Source organism: Pseudorca crassidens, chromosome 1, assembly GCF_039906515.1.
Source record: "Pseudorca crassidens isolate mPseCra1 chromosome 1, mPseCra1.hap1, whole genome shotgun sequence".
NCBI classification, from domain to species: Eukaryota; Metazoa; Chordata; class Mammalia; order Artiodactyla; family Delphinidae; genus Pseudorca; species Pseudorca crassidens.
Window position 1 is genome coordinate 93248931 of NC_090296.1, and position 20826 is coordinate 93269756.

General features: G+C 36.0%; 1 protein-coding gene across 9 annotated transcripts in view; it reads right to left on the reverse strand.

Moving 5' to 3' along the window:
- Positions 1 to 20826, reverse strand: part of ATP8B4 (ATPase phospholipid transporting 8B4 (putative)) — a 256643-nt gene that overhangs the window by 77690 nt on the left and 158127 nt on the right. For all 9 annotated transcript variants that reach the window (XM_067746383.1, XM_067746444.1, XM_067746423.1 and 6 more), the window contains 3 exons: positions 11438 to 11646; positions 8656 to 8699; positions 4063 to 4228 (listed from right to left, as the gene is read on the reverse strand). In XM_067746383.1, coding sequence (XP_067602484.1) covers positions 4063 to 4228; positions 8656 to 8699; positions 11438 to 11646 — 419 coding nt within the window. The remainder of the gene's footprint in view (positions 1 to 4062; positions 4229 to 8655; positions 8700 to 11437; positions 11647 to 20826) is intronic.

The following is a 20826-nucleotide window of genomic DNA, read 5'->3' on the forward strand; positions in this document are numbered from 1 at the left end:
ACATACTTAATTAAAAAATACTTTATTGTGAGAAAATGTTAAGCATCATCTGAGCCTTCAGTGAGTCATAATCTTTTTGCAATAGTAACATCAAAGATCACTGATCACCATGATCACCATGACAAATATAATAATAATGAAAAAGTTTAACATACTGTAAGAATTACCAAAATGTGACACAGTGACACAAAGTGAGCAAATGCTGTTGGAAAAAGGGTGCCAACAGACTTGCTCGATGCAGGGTTGCCACAAACCTTCAATTTGTGGAGAACACAGTATATGTGAAGGTAATAAAATGAGGTATGCCTGTATTTCCATTTTATACTGGTAAAAACTATGACTGAAAATATTATGTGATTTTTGCAAGATCACACAGCCAGAGTGACAGAGCAGACATTCCAAATTCCTCCTCAGTCTGCTACTAATGACCATTTTATGAGAATGCATACAAGAAATCCCTTGAAACGTAAGGAATCAAACCAGGATGTTAATGATTGGTATCTGGTATTGTGTATGTGTTGGAGTGAGGGTGAGAGGGGAGAAGAGAGGAAAAGAATGAAATGGGGGGAAAAAAACATAAAAATACACTTTAAAACCAGCATGAATAAAGTAAGCCTTTCTATATAAAATTGTACTACCTTTGTATGTAAAAATAAATTAGAAAAAGTAGGCAGAGCTAGATCCATATTTACTGATTTATAGTAATGTCCAAGATAAATTGTTCAGAAAACCAGTTGCATATTAATCTATATATTATGATTCCTTTTTTAAAAAACAAACCACCTACACATCTACATATATTCATATATATATGAGCAAATTGAAAGTGTGAAAGTATGCACACCAAATGTTAACATTGGTTACCCCTGTAGAGGTGGAATTAAAATCAGGAAGAAATTATTAGCTCTGCCTTTATAAATCTTTGTATTGTATGGTTTCACTTGCTACAATAGGCATAAATTAATTTTTGAAATTCCCAAAACAGAAAAAGTTAAAGCAATTTCTTGATCTACCCATGAAATGATATGATAACTCCCATTTCTGGCAACACTGTGGAGTAGGTGCCAGGATCAACCTCCCCTGTTGCAAAGAGCTACATATTCCATAAAGACAAAATATTTAAATATTTTTGAATGTACCCAGGACTGGCTAGAAAGCAGTCACTGTTCAGGTCAAAGACTGAAAAAAAAAAAAAGGAATAAATGAAGAGCATTTTCTAAACCAAGGGGACTTGCTCATTGGTTTCCAGTCTCTCAAGCCTTTGGTTAGAAAAGACACAGGCCAGGGAAAGAAGTCTAATGGGAGACCATCTCTTAAAACTGAGCCCCCAGAAAGGATAGTCTCTCAGTATAAAGGTAAACTGAAAATCAGTGCCCCCTTTAAGAGTCATGCACCACAATGTTCATTGCAGCTCTATTTACAACAGCCAGGACATGGAAGCAATCTAAGTGTCCATCGACAGAGGAATGGATAAAGAAAATGTGGCACATATATACAATGGAATATTACTCAGCCATAAAAAGAAACGAAATTGAGTTATTTGTAGTGAGGTGGATGGACCTAGAGTCTGTCATACAGAGTGAAGTAAGTCAGAAAGAGAAAAACAAATACCATATGCTAACACATATATATATGGAATCTAAAAAAAAAAAATGGCTCTGAAGAACCTAGGGGCAGGACAGGAATAAAGATGCAGACGTAAAGAATGGACTTGAGGACACGGGGAGGGGGAAGGGTAATCTGGGACAAAGTGAGAGAGTGGCATGGACTTATATATACTACCAAATGTAAAGTAGATGGCTAGTGGGAAGCAGCCACATAGCACAGGGAGATCAGCTCAGTGCTCTGTGACCACCTAGAGGGGTGGGATAGGGAGGGTGGGAGGGAGATGCAAGAGGGAGGGGATATGGGGATATATATATGTATATGTATAGCTGATTCACTTTGTTATAAAGCAGAAACTAACACACCGCTGCAAAGCAACTATACTCCAATAAAGATGTTTAAAAAAAAAAAAGAAGAATGAATATTGTCAGTAAACTAGAAATCTGAGAAATGTCTGAAAGATAAAAAGTAGATTTGATAAATGAAGAAATAAGAAAGGAGAAAAACACAGCTCAAAGCATTTGAAAAAGAAAATTAATACAGAGGTCAGAGCAACCCCCAAAGAGTCTCCAAATCAGAGTCAACAAATGAGAAAAGCAGAAGTGGTCTTGGAAGCACCATGAATAAAATTATTTGAAGAATTCCATTCAGCTCTCCCAGACCATTTGGGCTCCTCCTCCTGCCAGCTTACTCCGAACAGCAGGCTGCAGTGACATTTGCCCCAGGATGAAACCTTGAAAATGTTCTTCTACACAAAGTACACAATCCACCTAAGGAAACTTTTAAAATTTGAATGCTGGGGCTGGAGACCAAAGCTGAAAACAGCCAGAAGTAGCTTTAGAATTCCACAAGGATAAGAGAAATAAATTAATGAGAGAAAGGAACTCCATGACTCTGATATTTTCTTCCAGCCCAGACCTTAAGTATAACTTTGTCTCACATTAGGGTTCTGGCACAGACTCCTAGCACTAGATCTGAAAAAGTAAGATAGCTAAACCGAGGTATCATATGAATTCCAGGAGAGGGGAACCCCATACCAAGAAGATGATCTATGTATTGTGCCTTTCCCCCACAATCTTGGGAGACAGGCCACTGTAATCAGAACCTACGTTCACCAAGAGGCAAACAGGGATTCTCAAACACAAGTAGGAACAGGCAACCACAAACCATCAAACGTTTGAGAACAACATGAAAGTTAGACACACAACTCAAAACACGACATTCCGTAAAATGAAACATAATAGAGGAAACAAAAGATTTCAAATTAAGAATAATTAATATCCTCAAAGAGATCTAAGAAATATCATGATATTGAAATAAAAACAAATCGCTATTAAAATAAAATAGAGCTTTAAAAATGAAATAAACTCAAAGTCAGAGATAAAAGAAATTTACTTGAAGGCATTGTGCTATCCTCAGATACATTAGCATTATAAATACCAGTTAAGTTATAAATATAATTATGTGAATCCTCACAGCAATTAAAATCAGAGGAATGAGTTAGTCCAGCATCATCAAGGACAAAACTATGGCTTGAATGCAGTCCCAACAAAGAAAAAAAGAAGAAAAATATATATAGAGAGAAAGAAAACATATATTCAAATGTACATATGCACATACATATACACACATACATATATATATCACACATATACATATATACAGTCTGCAGACTATATATATTTCACTTTTGAGTTGAAATTACTTGAGTGGTAATTTTCACCCAACAGGTGATAGTAGAAAGAAATAAAACTTGTAAATGGAATAGACTGGGCCCAAATGGAGCGAGAAGCCAATTCACCGTCCATTGTCTACTTGCCTCATTGCTTCAATATTAAAGCGGCCCAGGTGACTTTGTTCTCTTCTGTGAACCCTGAGCTCTGAACAACCATCCTGGTAGTGTGGAACTTGTTCATAATGGGGACTAAACACAAGTATTCTATCAGTGTAAATCTGTCGCATTACTGGGAAAATTCATTCTAAGCATACGCCTGATGGCTATCCGCATCTACTAGATGTGCATGTTAATAACAAGAGCTAAGTGGCTCAAGAGTGTTTCTCTGATTGTCCTGCCTACCAGGAAACTCACAGTCAAATACGGTGCTCAATCATGAAAGATATTTCATCCCCTTTAACTGACATATCTAGGCCCTCATCTTTTTGTTGTTCCTATTTCTTTTCTTTTTCTTTTCCTTTAAGTCTCTCCATATCTTTTGGAAAACATTCCGAATATAAATAAATACAAAGAACCGTTAGTGATAGGTAAACCCCTCATGCAATGCTATATTCTGAATTAGAAAATCCTTCCAATACAAAGAACAGTTAGTGATAGGTAAACCCCTCATGCAATGCTATATTCTGAATGAGAAAATCCTTCCAATTCCAAACATTTTTAATAAAAATATCAATACTGATTTAAAAAACAAGGCTCACTACTCAGACACACTTTGCACTTACCTGCACTATTTTCCTCTGACATTACGGTGTGGCAGAGTGCAAGTAACCTAAGGAATTCATGCACTTTGGGATCACCCATTTTAATGGATTCCATCAGATGGTGGTCAAAAAACTGAAATGTTCTGTCAGCTTGGGGGTTGACTGAGAAACCCACAGCCTCTTTTTTCTATAGGAGAACAACAACAACAACGAAACTGTAGACTTCATTCCAACAACAATCTTTTAAAATTCAAAAACACTTCTTCTAAGTATTTTTAGTGCTTGTATGATTTCTCAGCCTCAAAAGCCTGGCACTAAAATGACTTTCTGTTCCCTCATTACCGTTAAATAGTATCTTCTCATTTCAGAGCTATGTAAACCTTCATCACCAGAGCAGTAAACCTTCTAAAAGCATATGGGAAAGAAAAATATCCAATGGATGTACAGATTCTCAAATGTTTACTTCAACTCCAAAATACAAAGAAGCCCTGAAAACTGAAAGTTTTCTTCAAAACTTACTTGACGGCAAAACCTGACCTGACTTGAACTCATGTTGGCAGCAATATCTGACCTGGAATGGAATGTGCCTAATTATAGACTTTTAAAAGTCTACTTAGTGTGAATTAGTATTTTCTGTTATAAAAATATTTATGTGTTTGATTACAGGGTACTTTCTCTGATCTCACTAGTGTTACTGCGTAATATAATGACAGAATTAAAATCAGGATCTTGAGATATTTGTACTCACGTGTTCACTGCAGCATTATTCACAATAGCCAAGAGGTAGAAACAACATAAATGTCCATCAACAGATAAATAAAGAATATGTGGTTATATATATACAATGGAATATTATTCAGCCATTTATAAAAAGAAATCCTATCTTTATGCTATGACATGAATGAACCTCGAGGGCATTATGCTAAGTGAAATAAACCACTCACAAAAGAACAAATATTGCATGACTCCATTTATATGAGGTATCTAAAGTAGAATTCACAGAAACTGAGTGTAGAATGGTAGTTTCCAGGGACTAGAAGAATGGGGAAGTGGGGAATTGCAGTTCAATGAGAATTACAGAGTTTCAGACATGCAAGGTGGAAAAATGCTGGGATCTGCAGTACAACATTGTGCTCATTGTTAATAATAGTTTACTGTCCACTTAAAAATTTGTTGACTAAAAAAAAAACAAGATGAAAGAAATAGGGTTCAATAAAGAACAGAACAAAATAGTAGACAATTCAATACTAAATTAGATCTCTGTTAATTCACTGACTTCTGAAAAGCACAAAACGTACTTCTAACTTTTAAAAGTTTATTATTCAAAGCACTAGACCTGTGATCATGTCTTTGCAAGGGCAGTTAATGGGAAAATACTTTTAATATACACTCTGTCTTGAAGACTGCAGAATATTTTAAATATAATACTTATATATCCAAGTATATGAGAAGACATACCAGTATACAAGATACTCCATTAGTTGTGTTTATCCCAGAATCATAGAGACTTATTTAATCACAGATTGTTTTGTTCATGTAATAAAGTTTGAAAACAACCACACATAAGGGGGAAAAAATGATCAACTCACTAATAAGTAGTAAAATACACACTGGATTTAGACTTCCCTAAACCCCACCCAGGGAAGAAACTATGACTTAAAGAGATTACAGCCTGTCAAACTGTCATTCAAATATAAAGTCAACAGATAGTTCTGAACAGGTATTTTTCATGAACCCATCTTGAAACTAGAGGATACTTCAGCCAAATAAGAGATAACTGGAAAAACAGTGGGAAAGGGAGCAGTTAGTGGTAAGCACCAAATCTCTCTAAGTGAAGAACTAAATATAAAAGAAATAGATTAGGATGGCAAAACAAAATGTATATATTATATACATCGACTATGTAGAAAAGACTGATAAAAATTAGGAGAAGATGCTGATTTCCTCATTTTAGTATCTGAAGGTCAGAAGATATCATTTAAAAACTCAAATCAACTAAGAGAAATCTATGTATATTTAAGATGAAGAAGCATCATTAATACAAGTAGTAGGAAAATATGAGGGAAAGAAGGATAAATATAATAATTTTACCATTTTTCATATTAGGAAATTGATAGACACTGCTTATGAAAAAAGAATTGAGTATTGTATAAACTCTTGAAAGTATACAGTAGAGAAACAATAAAATACCTTCCTAAATATTACAAGAGAAGCACACACACAGAGCAGAGTCCATACAGAGAATTATTAAAAATTATAAAGGCACAAAGTATAACCTAAAATATTTAACAGAGCCAATGTAGATGGCCCAAACTCACTTATTAAAAAATTGGCTGCAAAGCAAAATCCAACCCTCTGCTATACATAAGACACACCTAAAACAAAGTTATTTAGGAATATTGAAAATAAGAGGTGGGTAAATGCAAATCAAAAGAAACCAGGAGACATGACCTTGATATTAAATAAGGTTGAATCCAGGCCAAGGAGAATTAAATGAGTCAAAGAAGAGCACATTCATAATAAAAATATAACCACTGTGAACATCAATGCACCTCAAGATAGCATCAATACTCATAAAATGAAGACTTCAGGCTATATAGGAGCTAGAGAGAGAGAGAAATTATCAGAACACTTTAGTTAACCTCTTTAATCCAAACAGATAATATAGATAAAAGATAAATAATGAAACAGAAGACCTAAATAATATAATTAATAAGGTAGAACTAAAATGACACACAGCTAATTTTATACCTTGACAACAGAATATACATAAGCTTTCTTTTTAAGGACCCTGGAACACAGACAATAATTGCTCATATTACGCCACAAAGAAAACCCAAATAAAGTCCAAAAAAGTAGAAATAATACAAATCTATTCTTCTTGTTTCATTTTGTTTTGTTTTGTTTTTATAGTTAATAATACTTTATTTTATATTTAAAAGTTGCTAAGGGAATAGAATTTCAAAACTTCCATCACAAGAAAAAATAACTTGTAATTTCAGTAGTGATGGATTTTTTGTTTTTTTGAATTTTATTTATTTTTTTATACAGCAGGTTCTTATTGGTTATTCATTTTATACACATTAGTGTATATACAAATCTATTCTTTTATTAAAAGTACAATAAAGGTTGGGGGGGAGTCCCAACCACTTCGAAATTTTAAAGTTCTTCCTTAAAAACTCATGGTTCAATGTGGATATTCAAATTGACATAACAAAAATAAAGATACTTTAATGCACTACAGGCCAAAATCCATGTAATTAAAACTAAAGCAGTGTTCAGAGGGAAATTAATAACCACAAATACTTGTATAAAAAAAGGAAAGAGGGACTTCCCTGGTGGTCCAGTGGTTGAGAATCCGCCTTCCAGTGCAGGGGACGTGGCTTCAATCCCTGGTTGGAGAACTAAGATCCCACATGTTGTGGGGCAACTAAGCCCACACTCTGCAACTAGAGAGCCCACGCACTGCAACTACTGAGCCCATGTGCTCTGGTGCCCACGTGCCACAACTAGAGAGAAGCCTGCGCGACACAACAAAAGATCCTGCGTGCTGCAACTAAGACCCAATGCAGCCCTAAATAAATATTTTTTAAAACACGAAAGAACAAAATTTTTTTTTATTTTATTGAAGTATATAGTTGATTTACAATGTTGCAGTTAATTTCTGTTGCACAGCAAAGTGACTTTTTACATAGTCTTGTCAAAAATCAAAAACTTTGATAAAACATTGTGTTGGTGAAGGTAGGAGAAAGTAAGCACTCTTATACATTGCTTGTGACAGGGTAAATTGATGTAAATTCTAAAGAGGACAATTTGGCAATATTTATCAAATTATAAATGCACATATATTTTGATTGAGCAGTTCCATTTCTAGAAATGGAACTTGTTAGAGAATATAGGATCCATGTGATATAACGTATACACCGTTATTTATTATTATTATTTTTTTGTGGTACGCGGGCCTCTCACTGTTGTGGCCTCTCCCGTTGCGGAGCACAGGCTCCGGACGCGCAGGCTCAGCGGCCATGGCTCACGGGCCCAGCTGCTCCGTGGCATGTGGGATCGTCCTGGACCGGGGTACAAACCCGTGTCCCCTGCATCGGCAGGCGGACTCTCAACCACTGTGCCACCAGGGAAGCCCTACACTGTTATTTTTACTGCATTTTCTTTACAAGCAAAATATTGAAAATATTCTGAATGTCCATTCCTGTCTCCTTACATAAATTAAGGAACATTGGTATAACAGACTATTATTCACTGTAAAGAGAAAAAGGGAGCACTTTTTTTTCACTGATATAGAAAGATCTTGATCATTGTTGAGGAAGAAAGTTAAGAACAGTATGTATAGTTCACTACCAACTATGTAAAAAATGGAGAAATATATTTGCTTGTATGTAATAAATACCTCTAAAAGAGAAAAAAAACCAGGGAACTCTGTGGTTGGGAAACCTGGACGAGAAGGAATTTTGAACCATATGAATCTATTTTTTTAATGTTACATATTAGGTATCTCATCTGGTCATAGTGGAAATCAGGCGTCTAGGAACTCATCATTTTTAAAAAGTACATACAATTTGAAATTAAAAGTAAGAATGAATTTTATCACCTCCACACCTTAGTCATGTCTGTTTTCTGACCCAGGACATCATGTACTTCGCCTGAAAAAACAAAAATTGAGAATTAAAAATAAATGAAATTGAAACTAGATTTAGTCATTTAGTTTTAAGAAATACACTTGTTTATTAAAGCACTACTACTAGATGACATTATGAGTTCAAACCTAGACATTTTAAGGAGTGTTTTCAAACTGTAACGGTAGATATGGCAATTAACACAGAAAGATACTCATGTTTGCCCAAGATAGAACTAAAATGCAGTACACATTAAAACAAAATAAGATCGTAATCATGTTTATCTGTAAATTTTATCATTCTGTTGTTACATTATCTATGATGTTTGCAAGAGACAAATTTTGTTTTTCACTTTATACCCACTGTTGGGGAATCCAAAATGATATCCAAGACAGACCAATTCTCATCTTGATGAGTACATCTTTGTCTATCTTGGTTTGGGCCAGAGCCATCTTTAATATCTATAATGGCAAGGTCAAATTAGCAAGTAAACATGAAACCATGTCAGAGCCTTCTGCAGTCAGAAAACATAGCCACCTATGTGCCAAACATTTAAAAATAACTATTCTTAGTATAAAGCCGATATGTGCTTATTACAAATATATTGGAAAATATAGGCGTTTTAAAAACAGGAACGAAAACCTGTAAAAAAAATGAAACAAAACAAACAAACAAAAAAACAGATTTTCATTCCTGTTTTATAGAGGACAGGACTGAAGAACAGAATTCAAAGTGACATGATTCAACTAAAACTAAAAAGTCAGCATAGTAGGTTTTTTAATTCAAATCTATTTTCATTATACAATACTGTGACCCAAAAACCACTTGATAAAGAGTTACTGGTTGTTTTTCTGGGGCTCAGGTCTAAATCTAGAATACTGTGAGGCTGCTGTGTGGGAAGAGTCCCTGAGCTAGAGAGTGAACCTAGCCCAGCATCTGGAATTTAAATCCCAAACTCACCACGGTTATGTGCCAGTCATTGCCCTTTATGCTGTAACTCTGATAAATGTTAAAAGCAAAATAAAACTGTCTTTGTGTAAAATGGTCCTCCCAAAGAAAGCCTCTTCACAAGGCTGGTGATGAAAGTGAAGAAAAATGGAAGAAGTCTAAGAAAATAATAGTTCTGAGAAAGAAAATAGAAGCTTTAGATAAATCAGAGTAGAATATCAAATTTTCCCAAGGCCTGGACCTATGATATAAACAAGGCCAACTGTATGGGGGGTAAAAAGTGATTCTGGAACATTCTTTGAGTGCTTTAGTAATAGTAAATGTATTATAAATTAGAATGGCTATATAAATTTAAGGGTCTAAAGGGGTTACTTAAATCTTTCAGTTACTTTCCTGCTTTTTATGAGGGAAATCACAAGCTATCATGGGATTTGTAAATTTGGAGATTTGCAAAGATCTTGGGATATATACTTTGTGAAAAGCAAGGGACTTCTCTAAAAATCACCCTGTGACAAACATATCTACAAATAAATCTTGGTCCACGTGTCTGATAATTTCTTTAGGGTCATTTCCTGGAAGGGATATTATTATAATTATTATATTATCAATAAGTGCCATGGCAAAAGAATCCAAAAGGTCTACAAAATTCCAAATATCTCCAATACTCTAACAGAAATTTTCTCATTTAAACTGCTCTTTGGGTTGTGTATTTTGAAAGCCTCTGAAAATAAGATCAAAAGAATAAATTTTAAGAAAAGGTTCTATTTTATTTATCATCTTAATAAGAGTGATATCAGAAATGCACAATGTAACTGAGGGCTTGTGGAAGTCCAGTTTGAAAAATCATCTGGTCCACTACCAGAGAAGGGTGGGGCAGGACAGGGGCAGGGCAGAAGAGAGGTGAGGAAACCATGGCGACCATGGGTTATGGGGGTGGGATAGCAGAGGGAGGTCAAAAGGTAGGAAAGTATGAAAATCAACTTCCTGTATTTCTTAGTTTTGTTCAGGGTCAAATCTTACTTTAAAATATTTGGCAATGTGTAAAGTTTCCCATCAGGAGACAAAGGAAAGTTTTCCCTCTCTTTCTCAGATTTCCTTTATTTCCTGAGATTTCTGTATTGAGAAACTGTACACTCAGAGTCCAGTGAAGTGAGATTGGGAGTCCGGAGGAACCCGACAGCACCCTTCCGGGAAGCTTCCGTGCTCTCAACAGAAGGAACTGTCTGCTAACTAGCCAAAGTCGGGGTGACAAGGGTCACATATTACTAGAATGCCTGAAAATCCAAAACAGAGCAGGTATCCTAAAAGAAGCATACAAATAGCAACTGGATATTGATGAAACAGTTGGACCACTCAGAGTAGCCCTATAGTGTGAATTCTCAGGAATGAATTGTAAATTCTTATGAATACAGACACTAACATCATTTCCAGAGCTGCTAGGAAGCAAGTATAAAATACTGCTTTTTACTGAGATAAATCAGGCTATGAAGAACTTGTCCTCCCTGGGATATGGGTCTATCAAGCACCACCGAACAGATCACACAGTTGGTGCACTGAAAGGAACCTTAGAGAGTATCACGTCTAACCCCCATCTCTACCCATGAATCGTAACAGATTTAAAGTATCATCTGAATTATTCAACATTCATCCAACAAATATTTAGCAAGTGTTTATTATGTGCCAAGCACTATGTTATTAGATGCTGGTGGTGCCCATATTCATCAGAAAAAGAGATTTTTTAATTAAAAAATAAAAGTGTTGCTTATTTTTTTTAAGGACTGTTAACAATATCAGGAAAAAGGAACTGTTTCCCTTACCGTAGATTCTCCCATTAATGGAACATTTTTTAAAAGTCATGATGTTTTCAGTGAGGGTACCCGTTTTGTCAGAGAAAACATATTCAATCTGGCCTAGTTCCTCATTGAGCGTGGTCGTCCGAGCTTGAGCAGGTGTTGCCTTCCCAGAGTAATACATCTTCCGATCCCAGTTTATAAAATAACTGTGTCCCAGACGAATTACTTCCACACTTTCATCATTAAAATGGAAAAAAAAGAGAAATACTCCATCAATTTCAGAAGATACAAAGCTTTGCCAAAGCAAGAAGTCTGCCAAAGTCTTCAGAGTTTAGAAGAAAATGTGGATGCTCTGTCTCCAGGTTTTAGGGACCTTCAGAGGCATCTCAGCAGAGTCTGTTCATAAAATGTTCTAAGTCATTTGCTTGTAGCACCTTGAAACAATGAGCTGGCTTTGCATAAAGCCTTAGGGAATGTTCCATGCTTCTCTACTTACATTAAACAGGCCTAGTAGAGATTTCTTGTATAGCATTTTAGTTGTTTGATGTCGCTTCACTTTGCCAAAAGAGGTAGAAAGGAGTATCTCCATGAAGCACTAAGCAAACCATAATAGCTATTGAGTAAAAACAGGTTGTGTTGTCATATTACTTTGCCCATTGAAAAGAGCACTGTCTCATGATCTAGTGGTGATTTATGATTTTCCAGCTCTAGAAGTGGAATTTCTGAAGCCAAGGGTATAATCGTTTTCAGTCTTTGTACACAAGGCCAAATCAACTTCCAAAAAAGTTACAACAATGTAAGTTTCTACCATTAGATTACTGAAAACTATCTTTTAGTCTATGCCAAGTCAAATGGCATCTCATTACTGTTGACTGCATTTCTTTTCTTATCAGTGAGTTGAATTTATTTTTTCAAATTTTATTGGCCAGCTATATTTCTTCTCAGAATTATCTAATTACATTACCTGCCTATTTCATATTTTCTATTCAGGTATTAGTGTATTTCTTATTGATTTGTAAAAACTGTAGAGATATATATATATATATAGCATATGTATCTATATACATTATGCCAATAGTTACCCAGTTTATCGTTCATCTTTTAATTTTGTTTCCACTATTTTTGACACAAAGAAGTTTTCTCTGTTTAATCAATCAAATTTATCAATAGTTTATAGTTTCTGTTTATAGTTTCTTTTCAGGGAGCTTTGCTTAAGCCTTCCCTATGGCAAGATTATATATATACAGATATCTATACTTTTCTTCTAGTTCTTTGCTGGTATTTTCCCCACGTTTAATTATTTATTGCAATTAGAATTTTCTGAAGGATGTGCATAGTGAAGCTAATTTCAATTTTTACAAAGTTTATTCATCACCATTTGAACATTGAATCCTTTCCCCTACTGTGTTGAGATGCTTCCATGTCACATATAAATTATTTCTTCAGTAGAATCTGTTTTAGGCATTTCAATTTTGTTCCTTAATGTGTTAATTAATGTACCTCTTGTTTTCATTATTGTAGCTTTATAAAATTTGGCATACCTGGAAAGAGGTAAGAACATCTTTATTCTCTTCTTTTTCAAAAATTCTTAGCTGTAATCACTCATTTATTCCTCTTGATAGAATCAATGTATTCATCAAATAAACTTTAGAATCAATCTATCAACTTTCTCATAAAACTTATTTGGAATTTTTATTAAAGTTATATTAACCTCTTAATTATTTGAAAAGAATGGATATTTTATAACATTTAAACACAACTTCAAGAAAAAGGATAAATCTCCCCAGGAATTCAATTTTGAAAAAGTACTTCTATTGGTAAAGAGTTTAGTTTTGTTTTATTTCGCTCTGTTTTTCACATAGGTCCACACCATAGCTTGACAGATTTGTTCCTGGACATTGTATCTTTTTATTAATGGGAAAAATTTTTAGTTGCTTTTGGCTTAAAGGAAAGTGTTTTTTTTTTTTTTTTTTTAGATGTTGTGGGTAGGAGTCTATTAATTAATTAATTTATTCTTGCTGTATTGGGTCTTCGTTTCTGTGCGAGGGCTTTGTCTAGTTGTGGCAAGCGGGGCCACTCTTCCTTGTGGTGTGCGGGCCTCTCACTATCGCGGCCTCTCTTGTTGCGGAGCACAGGCTCCAGACGCGCAGGCTCAGTAGTTGTGGCTCACGGGCCTAGTTGCTCCATGGCATGTGGGATCCTCCCAGACCAGGGCTCGAACCCGTGTCCCCTGCATTAGCAGGCAGATTCTCAACTACTGCGCCACCAGGGAAGCCCCAGTAAGTGTTTTTAATACTAAAAGCTTTTCTTAATATTAAAAAAAAGTGATTATGTTACAAAATACAACATTGCACTGAATTATCTTACTAAGAGTTTTACAGTTATTCTTTTGGATTTTCTAGGTTTATAATCACATTGTCTCTGCTCTTCCTTTCTAAGAGATTTTTTTCAGTTTCATGTCTCATTTTGTTCATAAATATTTTAGTTGCATGTGTTAGCACATTAACAAGAAGATCAAGAACAGTATAAAATAGTAATAATAAAGCAGGGACCCATAGCTTATTTCTGATGTTAATGGGAATTAAGCTTAGGTTTTCTCATCTGTAAATTGAGAAAGTTGACAGTAGCCTGATTATGCTAACTCTGAACATTTGTCTCCTTAAAGACAAAAGATGACACCCAAGTCCTTTCTGGGCACTAAATCCTATGCTTCTAGTTCTGTAAGTACATGACACATCTATATTTCCCTCCCCAGCAATGGTAGGGTGTCAGTTCGTTTTCTAACTATTTAAATGGTAACACTTGTTTTCACACAAAGTAAAAAATCACACTATGACTCTGTAGAATCATAAGACATAAAAATGAATGTCATATTCTGCATGTATTTATTTATACCTTATCTTATCATGATTCATTTTTCATATCATTCCCACCCCACTTCCTTGTAAGTTCCTTGATGGCTGTTCTAATTCAGCTTTGTTCTTCCTATTCCATTCACTGAGAAAGCATTAGCACTTACCATGGACCAGGCAGAGTGCCTTACCTGTCACAGGCAGTCAGTTAGTGTTGAATGAGAAATCTGACCCTCTATTCCCTAATTTCACCAAGAAGGACAATAAGACATAGAGAGGTTAAGTGACTAACCCAAGGTCACACAAATAATTAACCACAGAACCAAGACTAGAATTCAGGCATTTGGTAACGTCAATGAAGACCTGACCTTAAGAATGCCATAAAAATGGCATTATGCAGGTAACTGATCAATCACTTGAAGCTTTCATTTATCTAAAAGTAAAGTATCTCCCTAAAAATCTAAGCAAAATTAATGGAGAGCAGAATTTGATCCTTTTGTGTTGCAGTTCAAGTCAGTGGAAGTACTCTAAATTAATTTGAATTCTTAGACCTTAAAATAGTCTGTAGAGAGAAAGAGTATCCTTTTTGTTTGGGAAAAGAGCATTTAGGAGAGTCACAATGGAACATTTAGCTCTTTGTTTTATAACAGCAGAGAAAAGGAGACAAATGCGCAGAGTCAGTATAATCAAGCTGCTTAGTGTTTTCTGCCTGGAGGCTCAAAGAACAGGGCTTATGATTCTGCCCATTCTGAGGCAAAATAAGCAACATAGAAACGAGTTTCTTTTGTTTTGGAAAAAACACTAAAAAGCTAATTTCTTGGGAGTACAACAGCTGCACTTCTTAAGATGATGTATTAAAAAACTGTAGCTGGGTATGTTTTAACACTACAGATAAACTGACAGCATAGAAATACCCTACCAAAATCAATGTCCTATGCTCACATAGAATTGTTAAGCATTCAAAGTAAAGTCTACACTTTTATCCTCAAGTGACATGGCACTAATTTATTCCTTGTACCTATTCAAAGGTGTAATGGAAGCTTTTGTAGAAGGCCTTCATCCCTCCAATCAGAAATACCTATGATTTCTCTTTTTCCAGATCTCTGTCTTAGCAACCTGAAATTCCCTGGAATGCTTTTTTCCCTCAAGCTGAACTCAGAATCACTATTCTTATTTGGTGAGCAAAAATGCTCACATTTATCTTCATCAATACCATGGCTTACCAACAGGTAGAAAATTCTAGCCTCTTTTTTTTTTTTTTCTCTTGATGTCTTGGCCGATTAATAAATCATGCACAACTTAAGACATAGACAATGTGCCAAGTGTTAGAAGACTTAGGTTTGGATCTTGGCTCTGTCCCTAACCAGCTCCACAATCCTGAAAAAATCATCTCATTTATAAAAGAAGTTCAGCAATAACTACTTCAAAAGATTTTGGGGAGACATAAATGAGATAATGCATGTGAAAGCACTTTATGTAAAATATGAAATGCTATCTAGAGGTAAGGTGATGTTATTTGGAGCAGAAAGGAACTCAGAAATCAATTATCTCAATCTGCTCATTTTAGAGCACATATTTCATAGGCAAACTAAGGCACAGAGAAGCCAAGTGCTTTCTCCAAGGTCACACAGCTATTAGTGGCAGTGACAAGACGAGAACTTGGGCTCAGACTATTCCAAATAGGTTTTCATTCTGCCACTGTGGGGGACACATTAGAAGGAAAAGGAACCTGGGAATCTAGCCGTGGTCTTTAAAAAAACAATCTTAAAAATCATTAAATGAAAAATGCCAGTGCACTTCAAAGAAAGAGTGTATACGAAATACACTTCCTTCGTGAGGACACATGAAGCTGTACGTGTGCAGATGGTAAGCCACTATGAGCATTTATTATTCATTTCGACATAAAAGGAAAGCTATAAAAGCTGACCATAGCTCCTCTGGCAAAGAGCAGGATTTACTACAGACTTTATAATTGGATACAAGCATAAGAGGTCCTCAGAATCAAAGATGAGCCAGTAGGATACATTTTAAATAGAGCCTGCTCTGACCACAGCTCCAGAAGGCCCAAAGCATTTTGTGGTGTTGTGACCACATCCCACTACTTCCAGTCAATTTCCCACAACTTGACATTTCAGTTTCCTAACTGCTCTCTAAAACAAGGGTGGATTTTGTGCATTAACCTTCCCTTGTTTCATCAGAGTTAGGATTTTGGAAAGAGAGAAAAAGAAGCTCGTAAAAATTAGTGGGGATTTAGAGCTGGTGATTTTGTTTATTGTTAAAATACTGGTGATGAGGAATGTCGATGGAGGAAACAAGATGGCGGAGTAGAAGGATGTGCTCTCACTCCCTCTTGCGAAAACACCAGAATCACAACTACCTGCTGGACAATCATTGACAGGAAGACACTGGAACTCACCAAAAAAGATACCCCACATCCAAAGACAAAGGAGAAGCCACAATGAGATGGTAGGAGGGGCGCAATCACAGTAAAATCAAATCCCATAACTGGTGGGTGGGTGACTCACAGACTGGTGAACACTTATACCAAAGAAGTCCACCCACTGGAGTGAAGGTTCTGAGCCCCACGTCAGGCTTCCCAACCTGGGGGTCTGGCAACGGGAGGAGGAATTCCTAAAGAAACAAACTTTGAAGCCTAGTGGGAATTGATTGCAGGACTTCGACAGGACTGGGGTAAACAGAGACCCCACTCTTGGAGGGAACACACAAAGTAGTGTGTGCATCGGGACCCAGGGGAAGGAGCAGTGATCCCAGGGGAGACTGAACCAGACCTACCTGCTAGTGTTGGAGGGTCTCCTGCAGAGGCAGGGGGTGGCTCTGTTTCACCATGGGGACAAGGACACTGGCAGCAGAAGTTCAGGAAGTACTCCTTGGTGTGAGCCCTCCCAGAGTCTGTCATTAGCCCCACCAAAGAGTCCAGGTAGGCTCCAGTGTTGGGTAGCCTCAGGCAAAACAACCAAGAGGGAGGGAACCCAGCCCCACCCATCAACAGTCAAGTGGATTAAAGTTTTACTGAGCTCTGTCCACCAGAGCAACAGTAACCTCTACCCACCACCAGAGCCTATCATCAAGCCTCTTAGATAGCCTCATCCACCAGAGGGCAGACAGCAGAAGCAAGAAAAAATACAATCCTGCAGCCTGTGGAATAAAAACCACATTCACAGAAAGATAGACAAGATGAAAAGGCAGAGGGCTATATACCAGATGAAGGAACAAGATAAAACCCCAGAAAAACAACTAAATGAAGTGGAGATAGGCAACCTTCCAGAAAAAGAATTCAGAATAATGATAGTGAAGATGATCCAGGACCTCAGAAAAAGAATGGAGGCAAAGAGCAAGAAGATGCAAGAAATGTTTAACATAGACCTAGAAGAATTAAAGAACAAACAAACAGAGATGAACAATACAATAACTAAAATGAAAACTACACTAGAAGGAATCAATAGCAGAATAACTGAGGCAGAAGAACGGATAAGTGACCTGGAAGACAGAATGGTAGATTTCACTGCTGCGGAACAGACTAAAGAAAAAAGAATGAAAAGAAATGAAGACAGCTTAAGAGACCTCTGGGACAACATTAAACGCAACAACATTTGCATTATAGGGGTCCCAGAAGGAGAAGAGAGAGAGAAAGGACCAGAGAAAATATTTGAAGAGATTATAGTTGAAAACTTCCCTAACGTGGGAAAGGAAATAGCCACACAAGTCCAGGAAGTGCAGAGAGTCCCATACAGGAGAAACCCCAGGAGAAACACGCCGAGACACATATTAATCAATTTGGCAAAAATTAAAGACAATGCAAAATTATTGAAAGCAGCAAGGGAAAAAACGATAAATAACATACAAGGGAAATCCCATAAGGTTAACAGCTGATTTCTCAGCAGAAACTCTACAAGCCAGAAGGGAGTGGCACATGATATACTTAAAGTGATGAAAGGGAAGAAACTACACCCAAGATTACTCTACCCGGCAAGGATCTCATTTAGATTCAATGGAGAAATCAAAAGCTTTACAGACAAGCAAAAGCTAAGAGAATTCAGCACCACCAAACCAGCTCTACAACAAATGCTAAAGGAACTTCTCTAGGTTCACAAGAGAAGAAAAGGACCTACAAAAACAAACCCAAAACAATTAAAAAAATAGGCATAGGAACATACATATTGATAATTACCTTAAACGTGAATGGATTAAATGCTCCAACCAAAAGACACAGGCTTGCTGAATGGATACAGAAACAAGATCCATATATATGCTGTCTACAAGAGACCCATGTCAGACCCAGGGACAAATACACACTTAAAGTGAGGGGATGGAAAAAGATATTCCATGCAAATGGAAATCAAAAGAAAGCTGGAGTAGCTATACTCGTATCAGATAAAATAGACTTAAAAATAGAGAATGTTACAAGAGACAAGGAAGGACACTACATAATGATCAAGGGATCAATCCAAGAAGAAGGTATAACAATTATAACAATTATAAATATATAACCCAACATAGGAGAACCTCAATAGATAAGGCAACGGCTAACAGCTATAAAAGAGGAAATCAACAGTAACACAATCATAGTGGGGGACTTTAAAACCTCACTTGCACCAATGGACAGACCATCCAAAATGAAAATAAATAAGGAAACAGAAACTTTAAATGACAGAATAGACCAGATAGATTTAATTGATATTTATAGGACATTCCATCCAAAAAAAGCAGATTATACTTTCTTCTCAAGTGCGCACAGAACATTCTCCAGGATAGATCACATCTTGGGTCACAAATCAAGCCTCAGTAAATTTAAGAAAATTGAAATCATATCAAACATATTTTCTGACCAAAACGCTATGAAATTAGAAATGAATTACAGGGAAAAAAACTTAAAAAACACAAATACATGAGGCTAAACAATACATTACTCAATAACCAAGAGATCACTGAAGAAATCAAAGAGGAAATCAAAAAATACCTAGAGACAAATGACAATGAAAACATGACAATCCAAAACCTATGGGATGCAGCAAAAGCAGTTCTAAGAGGGAAGTTTATAGCTATACAAGCCTACCTCAAGAAACAAGAAAAATCTCAAGTAAACAATCTAACCTTACACCTAAAGGAACTAGAGAGAGAAGAACAAACAAAACCCAAAGTTAGCAGAAGGAAAGAAATCATAAAGATCAGAGTGGAAATAAATGAAATAGAAACAAAGAAAACAATAGCAAAGATCAATAAAAATAAAAGCTGGTTCCTTGAAAAGATAAACAAAATTGATAAACCAGTAGCCAGACTCATCAAGAAAAAGAGGGAGAGGACTCAAATCAATAAAATTAGAAATGAAAAAGGAGAAGTTACAACAGACACCGCAGAAATACAAAGCATCCTAAGAGACTACTACAAGCAACGCTATGCCAATAAAATAGACAACCTGAAAGAAATGGACAAATTCTTAGAAAGGTATAACCTTCCAAGACTGAATCAGGAAGAAATAGAAAATATGAACAGACCAATCACAAGTAATGAAATTGACACTGTGATTAAAAATCTTCCAACAAACAAAAGTCCAGGACCAGATGGCTTCACAGGTGAATTCTATCAAACATTTAGAGAAGAGCTAACACCCGTCCTTCTCAAACTCTTCCAAAAAATTGCAAAGGAAGGAACACTCCCAAACTCATTCTATGAGGTCCCCATCACCCTGATACCAAAACCAGACAATAATACTACAAAAAAAGAAAATTACAGACCAATATCACTGATGAATATAGATGCAAAAATCCTCAACAAAATACTAGCAAACAGAATCCAACAACACATTAAAAGGATCATATACCACGACCAACTGGGATTTATCCCAGGGATGCAAGGATTCTTCAATGTATGCAAATCAATCAATGTGATACACCATATTAAGAAATAGAAGAATAAAATTCATATGATCATCTGAATAGATGCAGAAAAAGCTTTTCACAAAATTCAACACCCATGCATGATAAAAACTCTCCAGAAAGTGGGCATAGAGGGAACCTACCTCAACATAATAAAGACCATACACAACAAACCCACAGCAAACATCATTCTCAATGGTGAAAAACTGAAAGCATTTACTCTAAGATCAGGAACGAGACAAGGATGTCCACTCTCACCACTATCATTCAACATAGTTTTGGAAGTCCTAGCCACGGCAATCAGAGAAGAAAAAGAAATAAAAGGAATCCAAATCGGAAAAGAAGTAAAACTGTCACTGTTTGCAGATGACATGATACCATACATAGAGAATTCTAAAAATGCCACCAGAAAACTACTAGAGCTAATCAATGAATTTGGTAAAGTAGCAGGATACAAAATTAATGCACAGAAATCTCTTGCATTCCTATACACTAATGATGAAAAATCTGAAATAGAAATTATGGCAACACTCCCATTTACCATTGGAACAAAAAGAATAAAATACCTAGGAATAAACCTACCTAGGGAGACAAAAGACCTGTATGTAGAAAACTATAAGACACTGATGAAAGAAATTAAAGATGATACCAACAGATGGAGAGATAT